We start from the raw sequence: 20,986 nt of genomic DNA, 5'->3' as shown, positions 1-20,986 counted from the left end.
TCCCATTTACTTTCAGTTCTTTTTTCCGGCTCCTGCTAGCAGGACCCTGGAGCATTGAGCTCTCCCTTTTTGGGTTTATTATAGAATTTTGAGTACTTTTAAAGTGTGTGAGTGTTTACACTCGACATATTTTGGTGCCCTCTTCCTCTTCTAGTGTTCTGTGCAGTTCTTTTTATCAAAATGCCTACATTATTTGATAAATTCCCGGAGTGCTCGAGGAAGAAGGCCAAGTCGGACCCAAACTCTGTGTGTATCCTGTGCCTTCCTTCTACTCATCTGCCTGAGAAGTGTGAGATTTGCCAGACCTTCTCCTCCAGGACCCTGAGAGACAGAAAGATCAGGCACAAGGACTGGAAGAAAGAAGGCTGCAGAGTCAAGGTGGGTCTGGGCAGGCTGGATCTGCTTCCTCTGCCCATGCTAAGGCCTCTGGGGGGCTCCCCAGCGTCAAGAACGCCCGAAAGCGTCGACGTTCTCCGTCGACGTCGATTCCATCATCGACGGCGTCGAGAGGCATGACGGCTGTCTGCTCCCCTTCTCCCCAGGGCTTTGGGTCGAGGTGACTTCGACGTTCGGCTTCGAGGGGACTGACGAGACCGCCGTTGAGGTTGCCGCCGAAGACGTCATCATCATCGTCGTCATAATCATCGACGTCGTCGTCGACACGTCGACGTCGTGAGGATTCCAGACGGCGTCGGTGCTCGCCGTCGAGGCGACACCGCCGTCGGCGTTGACTCGGCGCTCGCCGTCAAGGCGACACCGCCGTTCACCCTCGACGTCTACTTGGCGGTCAGCGTCGAGAAGGAGGCGTTCGACGTCGAGGCGCAGATCTTCATCATCGAGGCGAAGGGGCGTTCGATGCTGAAGAGGAAGAGATCACCCTCCAGGAGGCTTTCTGGAGCCAGGAGTCCTTCCAGGTCTTCAGGGGCACGACGGCGACGTCGGTCACCGACAGGGGGCGCTACTTCTCGGTCCCCTACACCGAGGAAGAAGATGAGGGAGTCACCGGGCTCGGTGTACTCTGTGGTGTACTCTCCTCCCAAGCCAAAGTCAGTTACTCCTCCTCCTCCACTGCCGAAGGAGCCGCCTCCGCGCACTCCTCCGCCACCTTCCCCTCCTGTACCTCCACATGCACCTCCACGGCCTCCAAGGTCGGTCTTTCTGACGCACTTCCCAATGCCGCCTAAGGGGGCACCTCGGCCGAGGTCCCCGGTCAGGCCACCACCGCAGGTTCCGCCGCAGGCACCCGCAAAACCGCTGGTGCCGCCGCAAGCACCTGCTGAGCGTCCAAGACCTAGGAGGCCCAGATCTCGCTCCGGACGGAGAGGTAGAATCAGGAGTCGCCGTTGTTCATCGACGAGATCAACAAGATGCCATAGGAGGGGTCGTTCTCTGTACAGCATGGAGTCGTCCAGCGCAAGCGATTATTCACCAACCCTGTCAGGACCCCCTCGGACGAGGGTGTCCCATGTGGAGAACATAGTCTCTTTTCAAGAGGTCTTGTTGAGAGGTGCGGCCAAGCTGGGCATCCAACTGACGGTACCCACGCCTACGACTTCCGTAATCTTTGAGACTCTCCACAAGAAGCACCTATCGAGACCTCTGTTGCCTTTGGTGCTTGGGTTAGTGGAACCCGCTTTAGAGCTCTTCCTCACTCCGGCGGTGACGAAGGAAGCTCCCTCCAGGCTGCAAAAGAAGTATAAGGCGCCTGATGCGGACCCAGCTTTCCTCCGAATGGATCCAACTCCGGATTCCGTCATTGTGACGGCGGCAAGGAAACAACACGCCACCACCCCGTCCTCCAATGTGCCTCCGGACAAGGAGAGTCGCTGGTTGGACTCGGCGGGCAGGAAGGTTTGCGGGACGGCCGCTACCTCTATGAAGGCTGCCAGTGCATCGGCGATGTTGGGGCGCTATGATCGGGCACTGTGGGAGTACCTCCAACAGTTCGCCGACCTCCTCCCACGGGAAAAGAAGGAGGATTTCATGGAGATCCTGAATGAGGGATTGCTGGTGTCCAACCAGCTGATCAGCGCAGCTGCAGACTCGTCCCTCCTGGCAGCCCATGGGTACTGCCATGGCGTTAATCAGAGGCGCCACGCTTGGCTCAGATTGACGTCACTGAAGCCTGAGGCCCAGCAGAGGGTGGCCAACCTGCCCTTCTCGGGTGAGACCCTCATTCGGGAAACACGCCGACGATGAAGGCGGAGGTCGAGACTCTCACGGCTGTGGGCTCGGAGAAGCCCAAGGACCAGAAGAAGAACTACCGCCAGTTCCAGAGACGGTATGGGGTGCAGGGCAGAGGGCGAGGTCAACAGCCTGGACAGCGGCAACAGCAGCATCAGTTCCAGAGGAAGCCCTTCCAGAAACGTCATAGGGGCAGGGGTGGACAGCAGTCTGCCGCTGCGACCAAGGGCCCGGCCGGGTCTAGGCCCTGAGCGATTACTTCCCCGTCATCCGTTACCTGCTCCGGTGGGGGGAAGCATTCAATATTTTCTGGCAGAGTGGAGAAAAATTACTCAGGACAAGTGGGTGCTGAATATTGTTTGCAATGGATACAGTCTTCAGTTCATCAGCCCGCCTCCAGCGATTCCACCCGTTTGCTCGCAGTATCAGCTGCGCGAGCTCCAGGCGGAGCCCTGTTAAGGAAAAGGGCGATAGAAGACGTCCCTCTGTGCCAAAGGGGAAGAGGTCTGTACTCAGGGTTCTTTCTAGTCCGCAAAAAGGACAAGAACGAGTTCAGGCCTATTCTGGATTTGAGACAAGCAAACAAGTGGATTCGCAGAGAAAGGTTTTGCATGCTGTCCTTACACCAGATTTACCCTCAACTGCAAAGGGGAGACTGGCTATGCGCGATAGACCTGCAAGATGCATACTTCCACGTGCCCATCGCACAGAAACACCGGAAGTTCCTGCGATTCCAAGTCGGCACCAATCACTATCAATACACAGTGTTGCCGTTCGGGCTGAAGTCAGCGCCCAGAACCTTTTCCCAAATGCATGGCAGTGGTAGCGGCACACCTGAGAAAGAACAAGGTGTTTGTCTACCCGTACCTGGACGATTGGTTGATCAAGGCATCCTCCTTTGCGGAAGCGCAAGCGCACTTCCAGAAGACGTCCGTTCTTTTGAACAAGCTGGGGCTGCACATCAACATGTCCAAGTCTGTCCCGATTCCGGTCCAATGCCTGCAGTACTTGGGAGCATCCATCAATACGCTGTCTGCAATCGTTTCTCCTTCGGAGGAAAGACGTTTATCACTCCTTCGGATGGCTCAGGATCGTATGACCACTCCATATACGACAGCGAGGACGGTGTCTTCTCTACTGGGATCGGTGGCCTCTTGAATCTTCCTCACGCCACACGTGTGGCTACACATGAGACCGCTGCAGGAGTGTCTGGAGGATCAATGGGACCAGAGGAGAGGAAACTGGGACGACAAGATACGACTGTCTCTGCATGCACTACAGTCGCTGAAATGGTGGTGTTCGGCGGAGAATCTCCTCAGGGGGGTTCCCTTCCACAAGGACATTCCCACTCAGACCATCGTGACGGATGCCTCTCTCCACGGCTGGGGAGCGCACTCCGGAGAGTTACAGATACAAGGGACGTGGTCCCCGACGGAGTCCACGTATCACATCAATTTTCTGGAACTCAGAGCGGTTCACTTGACACTGAAGGCCTTTCATCCGTCGTTCCAGACCAACTCTCTGCTTGTACAGACGGACAATATGACCACGATGTATTACCTCAACAAGCAGGGGGGGCTCGAGATCGCGCACCCTGTCGCAGGAGGCGCAGGCGTTCTGGCACTGGCTTCTTGCCAGAGGACTGACGATAACGGCTACTCATCTGCCAGGTGTGCAGAATGTTCAGGCGGACGCACTGAGCAGGCTGATCCAGGAAAACCACGAATGGGTCATAAACGACGAAGTACTCGGAGACGTCTTCGACAGGTGGGGCACTCCAGACGTGGATCTGTTCGCCACCGCCAAAAAGAACAAATGACGAAACTTCGCATCCAGGTACTTCCAGCAAAGAACGCTGGGGAATGCGCTATGGATCGACTGGTTGAACAGCTTTCTGTACGCTTTTCCACCCATTCCCTTGATTCCGGCGGTGCTCATCAAACTAGCCCAGTCCATGGCGCGGATGATCTTGATTGCCCCGGAATGGCCTAGGCAGTGGTGGTTCACGGACCTGCTTCACCGGTCTCTCCTTCCTCACATTCGGCTGCCGTGCCGGCAGGACCTTCTCACGAAGTTCGGGGGCAGATGGTGCACCCCAACCTCTCGTCTTTGAGTTTGGCGGCATGGCTCTTGAGATAGTGCAATATGGACATTTGAATCTCCCTGCAGATTATATGGACATACTAAAGGAAGCCAAGAGACCTTCCACTAGGACATCTTATGCGTACAAGTGGAAGAGATTTTGCATCTGGTGCAAGTCCAAGAACTATGATCCGACGATATGTAAGGAAGATGTCATCCTTGCATACCTTTTACATTTGGCGCAGGCTGGCCTTAACTGTCATTCCATTAAGGTTCATATCGCTGCACTTACTGCCTACATGAAATGCCCTTCACAGACCTCCTTCTTCCAGATCCCTGTGATCAAAGATTTTTTGGAAGGCTTGAAGAAAGTGTTTCCTCCTGTCCGGCGTCCTTCGCCTTCATGGGAACTGAATGTGGTGCTGTCCAGATTGATGAAGGAACCTTTTGAACCTCTTCATAAGGCTTCGCTGCAGCACCTGTCCTGGAAGGCGGCGTTCCTCGTGGCCATTACATCGGCCCGCAGGGTGAGTGAAATTCAGGCGTTGTGTTGCCAAGAACATTATACTGTATTTCATGCTGCTAAGGTTGTTATGCGTACTCACCCTTCATTTCTTCCTAAGGTTATTTCTGATTTCCATGTTAACCAGACCATAACTTTACCTACGTTTTTTCAGAATCCTTCCACTCCAGCGGAAAGATCTCTTCATTCCCTGGATGTCAGAAGGGTGTTGGAATTTTATCTGGATAAAACCAAGGAAATTCGTAGGTCAGACCAATTGTTTATCAACTATGGGTCAGTCAGGACAGGTCTTGCTACCTCTCTAGGTGGATTGTGTCCTGAATTCAATTGTGTTATCAAAAGGCTAATAAGACCTTAGGGGGTAAACCTAAGGCTCATTCCACCAGGGGAAAAGCTGCCACGACTGCTTTGCTACGTAATGTTCCCATTGCAGAAATCTGCAGGGCCGCCTCGTGGAAGTCAGTACATACCTTTGCTAAGCATTACTGTCTGGACTCCGATGCCAGGGCGGATGCTCAGGTTGGGCAGGCTTTGCTGCATAATCTGTTCGCACAGTAGTGGTGTTGTACTCTTTCTCTCAACCGCTTTTGTGTGGGGATGGGCTTGCCATTCTATTCACTAGATTAGGACTATACACAGAGATCCCTTACTGCAGAAGGAGTAGTTTCTGTCCTGTAACTCCAGTTCTGTAGTAGGGGTATCTCTGTTATAGTCATAAGCGCCCGCCCTCCTCCCCGGTGCAGGCAAATGTTTATGTTCGGAATGCTACAGGTCTGGCGTTATACGCCTTCAAAAATAACTGAAAGTAAATGGGACCTGCAGGGCATTCTGGGATACTGAGAAAGTTCTAGAAAGTTTTCTTAAAGGCACAGTGTCCTTTTTTTGAGCCACATAATAGCAGCCTATGGGGCTTGTCTGTCCTCTCCTTCCTCTCTATCATTCCTGAGGCTTTGCTGGTAAAGGGGGAAGTTTTTCTCTGTGAAGAAAACTTGGCAAGCTGTGCTGGTTGTGGTTTTTGGTGGAATGTGGAATGTCTAGCTGAAGTACTGGACAGTGTAGTCTGTGGATATAGGCTGCATTATATGTCTTTAAATTCTCTCTTAAGTGTCTTTGCAGGACTGCATTTTTAGACCGTTTAAAAGATTATTTTTAATTGCTCCGGGGTCCACGCTTATGAACTGGACTATTCACTAGATTATGACTATACCAGAGATACCCCTACTACAGAACTGGAGTTACAGGACAGAAACTACTCCATCGCTCCCACCTCCCTGCTCCAGGGGACCCAAACATCCTCACCCAACACCTAACCGCGAAGAGCTTGGTGGTCCAGGCCTCCACCTCACAAGTAAATGCTGGTGGATTCCCTACTGCCCTGCTGGACCAGGAACCTAAAAAACTGGATAAGTTTGGCAAGAAAATGTTTTCTTCCACTAGCTTGGCATTGCATGTCTTTTGGACCGCTACTCCGTGCTCAGTGAGATACGGTTGCGCAGGTGCTAGCAACTGTTCTGGGGGAGGCCTGGGCAATACTCTCCCAGGCTGTTACCGACAGGAGAGCTGCAGCTAAATTAGCCATTCAATGTGGACTAGACACCACTGACTCACTAGATTTAGTAGACGGTGGCTCTGAGACACCATGCCTGGTTGAGGACTACTAGTTTTTCTGGGAATGTCCAGTTGTCACTCTTGGACATGCCATTTGATGTGCCCGTCTTTTCAGGGACAGATAAGAGACAGGTGGACAAGTTCTTCGGACTTTCCATGGCCCCTTGTCACCCTCAATACATCTTGTGCTCCTTTTGTGTCCACCGAAGGGTTGTACAGCTGTCCTGCTACCATGGCATGCAAGCTTACCAGTATTGGTGTGGTCGGGGCTCCTACAGGACCTGTGGGTTGGGTGGCCAGCTATTGGGTCAGTCCACCAACTCTGCCTGCCTGCTTACTATCATAGGCACCCAGTGGGCGGCAGGATTCACCATCTTCTCCGCCACTAGCAGTCCATAGCATCAGACAGGTGGGTTTTGCAGAGTATCAGAAGGGGCTACTCCTTCCCTTTAAAACTTCCCTGCCCTCCATGCCACTGCCTGAGAACCACCTGTCTCTTATCTGTTAAGAACTGACAACTCTTTTGGTCAAAGGAGCCCTATAAGGATGCTGATGCCAGAAATGGGTCGTAGTTTTATTCCCACTACTTTCTGGTGCCCAAGAAGGACTGAGGCCTTTGTTCTATCCTTGACCTGTACTCTCTCAAATTATTTCTCAAAAAGGAGAAGCTACCTCAGGTTCTGTCTGCTCTGGACCCAGGAGACTCAATGGTAGCGTTGGACTTGCAGGCCGCAAATTTCCACATTCCTGTCCTACCTGCCCACAGGCGTTCCCTGCGGTTCGTAGTGGGCCACGAGCACTTTTATTTCTCTGTGCTCCCCTTTGGACTCACTAGCGCCTCATGGGGTTCACCAAGGTGATGGCAGTGGTTAAGCTCATCTGCCGAGATCGGAGGTGCCAGTCTTCCCCTATCTTGACGACAGTTGAAAGCAGGCTTGCCCACCTCCAGACTATGGGGGATCTCCTGCATTCGCTGTGGTTCACTATCAACGTGCCATGGTCACACCTCACTTCTCTCTGATGCTCCCTTTCATTCGAGCTGTTCTGTACAAAGTGCAGTTTCAGGTCTATCATCCTGAACGTCCAGGGAAGGCTAGTGCAAGTGTTCACGGACAACACTACTGCCATGTGGTACTGCAATAAACAGGGTGTGATAGGGCCATGTACCTTTTGGCAAGAGACCCTGCATCTCTGGATATGGCTGAAACAGCAGGGCATACCCTTGGTGCTTCAACTTCTGGCGTGCTCTCTGTACGACGGAGCAGACAAACTCAGCCTGCAATGCCTAAATGATTACATATGGCATCTCCATCTGGAGGTGGTTCAAGGTCTCTTCCAGCAGTGGGGAGAGGTTTGGTTAGATTTGTTCACCACCGACAAGAATGTACAATGTCATCAGTTCTCCACACTGGAGTTTCTAAGGTGGATCTTGCTCTGAGACGCTTTTTGTCTTGAGTGGAGTGCAGGCCTCCTGTATGCCTTTCTGCCCATACCACTCCTGCACAAAGTTCTTAAGAAGATCAGAAACGACCGGACCCAAGTCATTCTGCTGGATTGGGCACAGAGTGTCTGGTATCATGAGCCATTGAGCATGGCCATCTGTTCACTGATCAGGCTGCCCCTTTGAGAGGATCTTCATTCGCAGCAGCAGGAAAGGTTCTCCACCCGTACCTGTCAACGCTCTGCCTTTTTGCGTGGAGATTGAGTAGCAACAGCTAACTGCTTTTGACCTTACTCCCAAAGTCTGTAACGTTATATTGGAAGCCAGGTGTCCCTCTAGCAAAACTGTTTACGCTTTCAGTTGGGCAAAATTTGCGGTACGGTGTTCAGAAAGACACATTGATCCCCTTTCTAATCCCCTTTTCAGCTTCTCCTGTTCATTCTTTCCCTTGCCCAGCAGGGTTCTTCTCTGGCACTGTTAAGGGATATCTTTCTGCAATCTCTGCCTTTCTTCGATTGTCTGATCATCCATCCCTTTTTCCAATCTCCTGTTGTAGATAGGTTTTTGAAAGGTTTGCAACATATGTTTCCTGCCACTCCTTTCGTTAGGCCCCAGTAGTACCTTATTCTCATCCTCACTTTCCTTATGTGCTCTCCCTATGAGCCTTTGAACAGTTGCCCACTCAGGCTCCTTACCATGAAGTGTATCTTTCTCGTGGCAGTCACATCTGCCCTAAGCGTCAGAGAGCTTCAGGCCTTGTCATCCAAGTCTCCTTATCATACTCTACCCAGACGAGCTGGGGCTTCATACAAGAACTACCTTTCTTCTGAAAGTGGCCACTTTCACGTAGACCAATTCATCGCCCTGCCTACTTTTTAGGCTCTGCCTCATCCCTCCAATGATGAGAAGCGACTTCATCGTCTGGACCAAAAATGATGCTTGTCATTCTACCTTGACTGTACACAAGAGTACCTGGTGGACAATCAGCTCTTTGTGGGGTATGTATGAGCATAGAAAGGACGGCCAAACAGAAGAGGTCCCATTTCACTAGGGATCATGCTCTGTATAGAGTTCTGCTACATATCAGTTAAGAAGCAACCCCCAGAGGGTGTCCGTGGTCATTCCATCACAGCTAAAGCTGGCACTACTGCATTAGCTTGCAGTATGTCTCTCATGTACATCTGCCATGAAATAATCTGGGCTTCTCTGCACACTACTGTCTGGGCAGTCAGATCTGTAGGAATACGCACTGTGTCCGTTTGGCCCTGCAGGACTTCCACGTACGAAATTGGTCCGCAGGCCCAACTCTGGGAAAGTATTGCATGACTATTCTAAGGCAAGGAATATGGGACTAAAAATCCATATCAGATAAACAACTTACCTACCTTCGGTAGCGACTTATCTGGTAGAGATTCAATCTATTCACAGATTCCTTACTGACCCATCAATCCTACCCACTCTTTGAATGGATTTCTAGGGGTAGGGCTATCCACTTTCAGGGCCCTAGTGTTCCACACCAGTGCTCAGCATACTTCATGGGTCTGTGCTTTTGGTGTGGATAGTCGCAAAAAGTAGCTGACATCAGTGCACCTGGGTGGTGCCCATATAGGCACCACAAACGTCCTATTTGGTGTGTACAATGCAATCGGCGCCACGCGCAGATGCGCAATGCCACCTATCAGCGCGCAGGGGTACTGCTCATGAAGTTTCTGCATCCATTCTGACACATAGGCATAATTCTAAGGTACAGAATCTGCAGCTAAATAAATTCTCTACCAGGTATGGGGCTACCAAAGGTAAGTAACTTGTTTTTTGCGCGTCGAAGTTCCCAAGGTTGGTCTTGGAGGCTCTTTTTGCTTTGATTGGAGCTCTGGTCTAATGTACGCCTTCTCCCCTTTGCCTCTCCTGCTCAAAGTTCTAAAAAGGGCCAGGAAGGTCCCGCCCATGTCATCCTAGTGGCTCCGGAGTGGAAGAGGAGAGCATGGGGCCCAGATTTTCTGGCCATCATAATCTGTCCTCCGATCCGGCTGCCCCTTCAGGAGGACCTCCTGTTGCAGCAACAGGGCAGAGTCCTACACCTTAGTCTACGCAACCTACAACAAACATGGAGATTATGCTGTGACAGTTGATGTTTTTTAATCTTCCTCCCAAAATAGTTGGTGACCTCGTGGCAGCCAGACGTCCCAGTACTAAAACTGTTTGTGTGGGATCCTAGGCCGTTTGTTCTATGGTGCTCTTCTCACAGCACCCAGCCTCTACAGTCACAGTTCACTGACATACTGTTATTTTACTTGGCTGATACCTTGCTACTTCTTGGGCTTCGGAGAACCAAATAATTGTTCTGTTTGAGATGTTAACTGAGCGTTGTAAACTAGTGGCCTTCGCTATTTAATTTAGCGCGCATCTGGTCTTTTCTGTGTCTCATTCTTTTCCTTCGACAAGAGCAGCGCGGAGCTTGAGAAAAGTCTCCCTATGCATGTGTTTTTAGGTAGAGAATGTGATCGGAAATCTACCTAAGATTACAGGTTAAAGGGACTGTTAACCGAAAGATTAAATTACAAACTTAAGAAAAAGGAAGAGTTTGCAGATTTAATAGGTCAAAAGGAATACAGCGCACTTAACCACCAATTGATTGAAAGCCCCTTACAAAGTATACCACCTCTAGGCCACCGCCTTTGTTTCCGTGAACTGCAAATGTGGGTATTTCTTCCAGGATACCGCTTTCATGAATATCATAGCTGTCTTCTCTCTCCCAACTTCATGGCTAAGAAGCTGAGCCCAAACAGTTACACCTTTGGTTTACTGTTGCTCTTTCAGTGCCACGGCACCCCTGTCACTCTGACACAGGGTTTACTGTGCAAATGGTGCCTACTGCACCACCCTGAATAATCTTTAAGAGGCTAATAAGGGTCAAATGAATCATTCAGTCTATGCAGTTCCTTTATCTCTTAGTAAACTGTACTTCCGAGCAGCCTATAACCTCTTGCAACATGGCATGCTTCCCCAGACAGCCATAATCCTCCGTTAATACATCATTGCCAAGATGCCTTTTTTGTCAATGTTGCTTGGGTGAAATTTGTTCTATAGGGGGGGGGGGGGAGGGGAGGGGTGTGTGTGTGTGTGTGTGTGTGTGTGTGTGTGTGTGTGTGTGTGTGTGTGTGTGTGTCTGTCTGTCTGTCTGTCTGTCTGTCTCAGCTTGGTGTCGTCGTGCGAGGTGCACTCTAGGAGAGGATAAGAGCTCCAATAAACAGGTAAAAGTCACCAGCCGGCTGTTCCCCTTTCACCGTCCTGCTACCATCGTAGCCTTATGCGTTTCGAATATTTTCTTCATCAGAGGCTGATGGTGGAGGGAAGCAACGTGCAGTGTCCAACCACAGTCCCTAATCTAGCTAGATAACACGCCCTCTGATGGGCTGCTCATGATGAGCCTCTGAGGAAGAAAATATGCGAAACGCGTAATCCACTGGGATTAACAACGAAAAGACACCAAGTACCAGCATGCCTTGGCACACGCCCACATGGGCGGGACTTGTAACAGCTTATCAAGGCGTCCTTTCATCAGCCGAGTGTTTTGCCTTCTGCCCGTGATCAAGAGCACAGGATTGCTTGAAACGCGTTGGGCTGGACATGCATTGGTTCAGTTGCTGTTGCTGTTACCTATCTGAAACTCCTCGCATTAAAGGCTTTTAACCTTCAGTTTAGTGGAGTCTCCACATTGGGCTTTCTTTCTGGATTGAATTAAAGCGGCCTGGCCTAGGTCGCGGAGACGCCCTGCTGCGAGTGTCGGACCGGCTGCTTTGAAGTTTCGAGCATCATGGAACTAGGGGGACGGTGTGAGGTGTGTGATTAACAGTTGGTGAGAAGGGCAGCACGTACCAGACCCACTTGGGGAACACTGTTATGTTAATTTATTTTTATAATGTGCACAGCTACCCAACAAGGGTTTCCCAGCGCAAGCCAACAGAAACTCGAAAATCATCTGAATTAGCAGTGTTGATTGAAAAACCAAGTTTTTAATTGTTTACCAAAGTTTGGGAGCAGCTTCTCCCTCCGCATAGCATCAGGTAAAGAATTCCACATAGTGGGCCCCAGCAGAGAGTAGGAGCAACCTCCCATTCTCGACAGTTTAATCCTGGGAATCACAAAAAGCTCCTCCGAAGAAGAGCGAAGTAGTCGCGAAGGATGGTAAGGGCGTACCAGATCTTGTAAGTATTTAGTAGCAGAACCAATCTTAATTCTGAACATACAACACAGGGCTTTAAATTTTATGCGATGTTCTACCTTAAGCCAATGCAGTTCTCTCAGAGCATTACCCGTGTTGGACATTCTGGGAAGTCCACATAGCAATCTGGCTGCAGAATTTTGCACCACCTGAAGCTTACGCAATACATCTCTGTTAGACCCCAAAAAAAGAACCTTACCGTAATCCGGGCGAGATGTTACAAGTGCCTGGACTACCGTCCTTTGGGTATCCACAGGGAGCATCCAAATTATTCTTTTTAACCATTTTAAGATGGTAAAACAGGTGGCTCCAATTTGTACTGCCTGTTGTTTCATTGATAATTTATTGTCAATAATAAAACCTAGATTGCGGACCTGAGAGGAAGGCGTAGGTAAAGGTCCCATTTCATCTGGCCAATGTTGAGGGCCCCAATGTTCAGAATTTTTTCCAAAGCTAAGCACTTCCATCTTATCCCCGTTTAGCTTGAGCAAATTGAGTTGCATCCATGATGCACTATTGCGCAAGCCCAATTGCAGAGTAGACGGGCCCTGTTTCCTATCAGCGGAAAAAGAAAAGATGATTTGAGTATCATCGTTGTATGAAAACAGTGCAAGCCCTGCCGCTTCAGCAATCGCTGCTAAGGGCTGCACATAAATGTTAAAAAAGAGTGGGCTCAAAATTGAGCCCTGTGGCACTCCATACCGAGATGTATAGGACTTTGAAGTGGCCCTAGTGGAGAACACCTGGAAGGTTTGCTCCGATAGAAAGGAGGACAGCCAGCCAAGCGCCGAACCAGCGATGCCCAAATCCTGTAAAGATTTTATTAATACGGTGTGGGAAACAGTATCAAAGGCGGCACTTAGATCTAATAATATAAGGGCCACTGTATCACCATCATCCAAGTGCCGACGTAGCATCTCAGTGACGCCCAGCAATGTGGTCTCTGTAGAAAACCCTGCTCTAAAGCCTGATTGTGAGGTGTGCAGAAATTGAGAGGATTCCACAAACATGGCTAGCTGGCCATTCACATGCTTCTCCAAGACTTTAGAAAAAGTCGGGAGCAGGGAAATCGGCCTAAAGTTAGATGGCATGGACGGATCTGCATTTGGTTTTTTTAACAATGGCAAAACCATAGCATGTTTCCAGACCATTGGCATCACTGCCTGCCTAGGAGAAGCATTTCATAGCTCCATAACCACTCTTAAAGCGGGTTGTTCCATCTGTAGAAGCACTGTGAAAGGGATCAGGTCGCATGGAGAGCCCGATTTAATGCTCGCTAAAATTTTTATAAAGGCGCCAGTGTCCAAAAGAGCCCACTGCTCCAATTTTAGCCGAGAGCCTTCTACCATGGTATGTACCCGATCACTGTCATGCAGAGCCGGGTTTGACACACAAATTCCACCTAATGTCTGATGGATTTGTTCAACTTTATTTATAAAGAAGTTAGCAAGAGTCACACTGTGGTTCGTCAGGAACAGGCGGACTAGGTTGAGTCCCTGAACCTGCTAACTTCTTAACCATGGAGAATAGAGTACGAGGGCAATTTTTTGCCCCCAGGATAGTAGAGGAGACATAGTCAGCTCGTGCCTTTTTGCATAAAGCATGATATTTTTTCAGTGTGGCTTTATAGATTTTTTTGGACTCTGGAGTATAATTCCTTCTCCAACTTCTTTCCATAGCTTTGCACTTGGGTTTTTCAGCTCTTAAGCTGCTCTGTAAACCAGGGAGCAGGAGGCCGGTGGTATTTAAATTTTATCGCCGTGGCTGGAAGGCAAGCATTAGAAGCAGAAGTAATCCAATTATAAATACTATTCAATGAGGCCAATGATATGGAGTTATAAGACGGGGCATTGTTGAACAGTAACTGATTGAATTTTGCAATGTCCAATTTTCCCCAATTTCTGGTTCAACTTTGAATTTAATTGTGGGGGTTTACACCGGCATCCACTGGGATTAACAACGAAAGGACACCAAGTACCAGCATGCCTTGGCACACGCCCACATGGGCGGGACTTGTAACAGCTTATCAAGGCGTCCTTTCATCAGCCGAGTGTTTTGCTTTCTGCCTGTGATCAAGAGTGATTGAAACGCGTTGGGCTGGACACGCATTGGTTCAGTTGCTGTTGCTGTTACCTATCTGAAACTCCTCGCCTTAAAGGCTTTTAACCTTCAGTTTAGTGGAGTCTCCACATTGGGCTTTCTTTCTGGATTGATATATAGCTACAGCAATTATGCGACTCTGTGGTCGCAGCGTTTTACCCTTTATTATGAATTTGACACATTTTTCACATAATCAATCATCTGCTGAATAATCTGCTGATTTTAATTTAAAACATTGTCTCTCTTAAATGGATCAAAATTTACAAAAAAAATGGTGGCCTCATATGTTTCCTGTGCAGTAGGAGGCCCTTTGCAAATGTTGATTAGGCATCTTTCAGTTGTTAATTGCTGCATTTGGTTGTTAAACAGGTACTAATGAGGTAAACTATTGTCTAGGCATTGTTACCATGAGTAGAAATGACGAAGTAATACTATCACAAAATATGCTGCATAATTTGGCTTTTCTTGCCGCATAATTTGGTCCCCCTCTGCTAAATACATCCAGTGGCCACCCTGAGAGATAAATATATAGATATAGATTTATATATCAGTTTTTACTTAGCAAAGCTGATAAAAATTAATGGGGAACACCAATTGCATAGCGCACACACACACTCACTTGTTTTCACTCTTTATTTTCTCAGCACTCTCTTTACTTAACAACCTAGTTGACAAAATTCAAAGGAACCTATCGGGACATTTCTCATTGTCTCTTTCTCTCTCTCGGTTTCTGATTTAGGCCTCTTTGTTAGATCTAAAGGAACATGCTTCTTCCTTAGCCTCTACTGGCCTAAAGAAGGATTCCAGGTTGAAGACATTAGAAATTGCTCTGGAACAGAGGAAGGAGGAGTGCCAAAAACTGGAATCACAGCTAAAAAAGGTAAAATAGTTTAATCAATTCATTTCTCATGCTGTGCCCTCTTAAACTTTCTACCAGCTGTTTAGTTTGTGGCACTGCTAATATTTCTCTTAAAGGTAAAGCATACTGTTTACTAAGAGAGAGAAGGGGGTGACATGATTAATTTAAAGAGGTTGCGTTACAGCTTTCCATATTGAACATGCATAAAGTAACCCAGACACATGGGAATAAGCAATTGGTTGTCTAGCCCTGTTGCAACTAGGTTTTGTTTCTTCAGCAGACGTGGGTACATGTAAAGTCATGATAATTGTGCAGAGAACTTTTGCTTATTTGAAAGTGTTGCCAACAGAATAAGAGCCATATTAGTACAATACATTCAGGTATGGGTGTTGAATGTATGAGCAAGTATGGTTATTTGTTAGACTCACTACTCAGAGGAGTAGCAGATCAGAGTTACCTTTGATGAATTTCAGATATATGAGTGAATCACTTTGCTTAAAGAGACAACAGCAAGGTCCACTTGTATAATTGCACGATGGGTAACATCAAGAACTTCCTGTCCTTATGACCAACATTGCTCAGGATCCAGTAATTTGGCCCATTGATGCCCATCCTACTAAATGGGGTTAGCCTTCCAGCTGCTGTATTTGTTCCCCAACCCAGCTTTGATGTCATCTTCTGAGCCTATCTTGCGGAAATGTATTGGATGCCAGCTCTGGCCACAGCTCTGCTGGGCCTTAAACTGCAGCCTTTTTCCCCTATCCTGTAGTTTCCTGCACCTGTTATGTTATAGTGACTTGTAAAGCATATGGCTACCATAGCAGGTTTCCCAGGCCTGGCCTCCTCATAAAACAAGAGTGCTCAATATATTAAATCATATTATGTGAATGGAACTGCCAGGTCTTGAAATTATACCAACGCGTCCTCCTATGCAGATGGAAACAGTCATGTCTTCAGTTTTGTCCGAAACACGGTGAACGAATTTCAAGCTCTCATTGAAGGTGGGTGACCATTCCACAATTTAGGGCTAAGATAGGCAAAAGACCGACTGCTGTGTCAGGGGGTGCTGATCCTGAGAATCACTGCCATGTCTAAATGGCTTGAGCGCGGTTAGAACTTATTTGGACACCAAAGAACTTTATGTACATTGGCCCTGTATTAGCAAGGCACTTATGCATATAGCGCAATGTCTTAAATGGATCCACTGCTCTATAGGCAGCCAGTGCAAGGTACAGAACAAGCTGGCTGTAGAAGTGTGTCCAGGTGGACAACGAAGCAGACTGGCTGCCACATTTTGAATGACGTGAAGTAGTTTGAGCACAAAGTTAGCCACATCCAGATATAGAATGTTTCCGTAGCCCATTGTGGATATCTCCAAGGTCTGCACTACCATTCGTTGGTCCAGTGGTGATAGACATGCCAACTTTTTCTTTAACCATTTAAGGATACTTGTGCACGTGGCCACTACTTTATTCATCTGGAGACTCGTGGATACCTTATTGTCTATCCATATTCCCAGACTTTTGACTACCTACATTGAAGAGGGGGTCAAGGCCAAAGATGGGGACCCCAAAGATGTGGATGGTTACCTACTTGCAGACCTCTGTTTTGGTCCCGTTAAGTTTCAGCAAATTGATGTTCATACACGCTGAAACTTGGGCTAAGCAGGTGCTAAGGGCTTTCACATTTCAGTTGTCGTTTAGTAGATAAAGACCAAAATTTGTGTCTCATCGGTATTTGAAAAATGTGTCAACCCATAGGAATCCACAATGTCAGCCAGAGAGGCCTGACCTATACATTAACAGGTGACGACTTGGGTTGGAGCCCTGAGGCACCCCAAAAGGTGACCGATGGGATATCGACCTGTATAGATGTGAATGCATGTGGAAGGTGCGATTATACAGGAAGGATCTCAACCATTGCTGTGCTCTGTTCCAGACACAGCAGAGTGGAATGATTCACTGTGTCCACTGCAGCACTGAGATCTAATAAAATTGGTCTAATTGACTACACAGATATTCCATGACACAAAGAAGATCGAATTCAGTGATATAGCCTGCCCTGAATTCTGATTGCGTTGCATGCAAAATACCATTCTGCTCCACATTGGATGTGAGTTGCAGATTTACAAGCCTTTTCAGCACCTGGGCTAGTAAGCAAAAGATAAATTGACCTGTAATTTGACAATAAAAGAGGGTCAAGATTGGACTCTTATTTTTTTTTTTTGTTTTTTTTTTTATAACCAGCATTCTGAAAAGCCCGACACAGGGAAGAAACATAGTGTAAACTGGCCTTGGTTGAACAATTAGAAAGTAGGCACTATATGAAATAAAACTCTCACATTTCTCTTTACCCAAGGAAATAGCCAGCCTTACACATTTTCATCTAAGCGTGAATTCCGAGCATAGCCCTTCCAAGTTATCTTGAATCTACGAAGCGCACCTGCCCTTTTTGCATATGCCTCTTCAAATTGGTAGGTCTGGGCTAACTTGAAAAGCCATTGTCCCATTGTAGGCACCTTCTGAGACCTCAAGTTTTGCAACACCAGAGATCTGGCTAGTGCTATAGCAGCAAAAACAAAATATTGCCTGTACTGTTGACAGCTGACTAGGTGCGTGAGAAAAAACAAAAATGGCCAGCGGTGATGAAGGTAAAATAGCCATAGACATACAATCACTAATGAACCTAAACACCTCTTCCCAGAAATGTTGTAGTGTAGGATGTAAATAATACGTGCAGCCAATTGCCTGCCCCAGCCAGATTACATCTAAAACATTTTTTCGGAAGTGCTGGAAAAACCATTTGTGTAGTCTGAGGGGTGTATGATACACCAACCACCTCGAAAGAAAGCACATCCTCTTAAAAGTTGCCTCCCTCAATGCCTTATTCCCAAATTCGCAACCTTGTTGCCATTCCTTTAAATTAAACTGCCAGTTGGTTTCCTGACAATTTTTGAAAGCATTGCCTCAATGAGATTCTGGTTCGTACCCTGTCGTAATAAATGATAGCAATTACCGATACCACGTAAATTCAACTCAAGGGCTGCTTTTAGAATTATTCTTTCCCTCTCGTTGATTATTTTATACTTATTCGTGAGAAAAATAATTATCTGTCTAAAACTTAACCAAAGATCGTCCCTCTGGGATACACAATGCAATGCGAATGCCTCCCACGAAATCAGATTGGTGCCAGTGTAGAAATCTCCCAGTTTACAAAATCCTAGCCTATTATAGGCCTGCAGTAGCTTTTGTGAAACCTGCAGACACCAGAACTCACAGTCTTTAAGGGGAGTAAATGCATGACATAATGGAATGTTGTAAGCTTTATGGACCATTGTTAGCAGTTATATACCCACCCATATACCTTATTTTTTTGGGTAGTTTCGCTGTACGCCGAAGTGCTGGTAGCTTAATTGCACTTTCTATTAGCCTTAGATTAAACATAAAGTTGTCAAATTTTGAAGCAGAATCCACCAGCTGTGTTAATAAACTAATCAGCGCAGCTTGATAGTAGGTAGATAGGTGAGGTACTGCTAGTCCTCCCTGCTCCACATCTAGTTGAAGAATAGATAGCTTGGTCCGAGGCTTTTTTTGCCCATATAACCCCCGTAAAATTTTGTCTACTTTATTAAAATAAGAAATCTGTATTTTTAAACAAAGATTTAGAAACCAGAATATCAGCAGGGGAAGGATTGACATCTTCACTAAAGAAACTCTGCCTGCTATTGTCAGAGGTAAAAGCGACCATTTTTCTAAATTATTTTTATTTGTTTTTATTTAGTTTAAATGAAACAGTTGAGAGACATCTGCTGTGACATATAGGCCCAGATATCTAATAGTTCTGAATGGCAGAACTTTTAGCCCTTCAGGAAGATTGGCTTCTAGTAAATTGAATAGGAGAAGCTCCATTTTGGACTGATTGACCCTATATCCCCCTAATTCTGTAAATGCTTGAATTTCCCTTGCTATCTCTGGGTTCAAATATAAAATCAGATCATCAGCAAAGAGCTTATTGTTTATCATTCCTGGTACGGGAGCCAAGATTGACGTGTTATCTTGGATATTTGTTGCCAGTGGCTCCATAAAAAGCAAGAATAAAAGGGGGGAAAGGGGACAGCCCTGTGTGGTCCCCCATCTGATCAGTGCTTTGCCCGCCTGCTCTGCGTTTGATTATTTTCGCAGTTGCCCCAGTATAGATTCTCCTTAGCATAGCTATCAGCTGGAATGAAAGCCAAACTTCTGAAGAATTACAAAAAGGGCCTGCTAATCCACCAAATCGAATGCCTTTTCTGCATCTATCATTAAAATAGCTGCACTGTCCTTCCTGGCCGAGAAATAGTCAATAACTTGAATCAGATACAAAGTATTTGCCGCCATTGATCTGCCAGGTAAAAACCCTGTTTGGTCCATATGTATCATGTGTTGCCCACATCCTGAGATCCTCTTCACCCAAATTTTCATAAAAAGCTTGTAGTCGACGTTTAATAGACTTATTGGACGATAGGAACTTGTTTCCTTATCCTTCTTCAGAATAGTGATCACGACTGCTTCCTTAAATCTATCAGGGACAGGCAAGCCATCCATAATCTGATTATACAAGACACTAACATGGGGGAAAGTTCCTCAATGAACACCTTATAAATCTCGATTGGGTATCCTGTCATTACCACTTACCTTCGCACTAGCCATTTCTTTTATAGAATCCCCGAGGTCTGTGGATGTGATCAGTTCGGGCAGAAACGTATACTCATCCTCAGTAACCATAGGTAGCTGTACTGAGCTGAAATAGTCCTCAGGGGCCTGGGTGCTAACTGTCTGAGTCACCGCATATATCTTCTCAAAATGTGACACCAAGATCTCGGCAATTCTGTCTTTGTTGGTAATCAGATTGGTGGTACTGGAGTCCCTTATTTGTGAAATTAGTTGCCTCCTCTGTTGCGTTTTCGTTGACCAGGCTAAGAATTTGCCTATGTGTTGACTTTCTCTGTACACAATCTGTTTGAGATCTCTTCCCGTGTAATAATAATTTTTAATTGCTCCTTTCCCATTGTTAAATTCTTCTGCGGAATTTGTTCCCCAGAGTTTCCTGAGGGCTTATACAGCAGTTCTGACCTTGTTTGATCCACAGCATTCTGAAGTCCTTGGATCTTCTGCTGTCTAGTTTTATAAAGATTTGCCCTGTATGCAATCACCCTACCCCGAAATGTGGCCTTAAAAGCTCCCTATACCATAAAGCCCGATGCTGTAGTAATATTTTCCTCGTAAAACCATTGTATGAATTCACGAGTGATCCAGTTGTGATCTGCGAGCAGTGCTTTATCAAAATACCATCTACTGTTATTTGTGGGGGGAGGGTAAATATATAAACAGAGAGACTAATGAATGACCTGAAAATGAATTAGAAAAAATAGTGGACTCGCCTCTCTCCAATTCTTTATCTATCAAAACAAAATCTAAACAATCTAGCTGTCTTTGGTTTTAGTTGTTTTTTACCCTTATTCGAAGTATCCAGACCCAGGTCTTGGAAAAATTAAAATCGTCTCCCATTAGTGTAATACCCTGGGCATTTATTAGATGATCCTATATCTTATTCAGAGGCCCAGTATCATAAAAAATCGGCCCATAGTAATTCAGCAGCACCATTAACTGAAACCTCAGTCCAGATCCACCTTGCACCTACATCTCAAATCATGTTTCCAAGCTCCCATTCTAGAGCAGAAGAGAGTAGACTAGCCACCCCGAACCGCAGAATGTGATTAGGCACGGTATGAAAGTATATATTTCTTGGGGAGTGTAAAATTAAGGGAATTAGATTTCAGGTGAGTTTCTTGAAGAAAGATCACCTGCGGGGAAAAAGAGGCCATCCAATTTAACATTTTCTCTTTTCTGTGCATTCGAATAACCATTTACATTACATGTAATTACATTTATTGGTTGAGACATCCCTCAAATTAGCGCCTGGTACCTT

General features: G+C 46.9%; 1 protein-coding gene across 10 annotated transcripts in view; it reads left to right on the top strand.

Moving 5' to 3' along the window:
* Nucleotides 1–20,986, top strand: part of ERC1 (ELKS/RAB6-interacting/CAST family member 1) — a 2,156,751-nt gene that overhangs the window by 977,685 nt on the left and 1,158,080 nt on the right. For all 10 annotated transcript variants that reach the window (XM_078673690.1, XM_078673694.1, XM_078673688.1 and 7 more), the window contains one exon: nt 14,900–15,040. In XM_078673690.1, coding sequence (XP_078529816.1) covers nt 14,900–15,040 — 141 coding nt within the window. The remainder of the gene's footprint in view (nt 1–14,899; nt 15,041–20,986) is intronic.

The sequence above is a fragment of the Lissotriton helveticus genome, chromosome 1_1 (genome assembly GCF_964261635.1).
Source record: "Lissotriton helveticus chromosome 1_1, aLisHel1.1, whole genome shotgun sequence".
NCBI classification, from domain to species: domain Eukaryota; kingdom Metazoa; phylum Chordata; class Amphibia; order Caudata; family Salamandridae; genus Lissotriton; species Lissotriton helveticus.
Note: the sequence above shows the minus strand (reverse complement) of the source record. Positions and strands in the feature narration are given on the sequence as shown.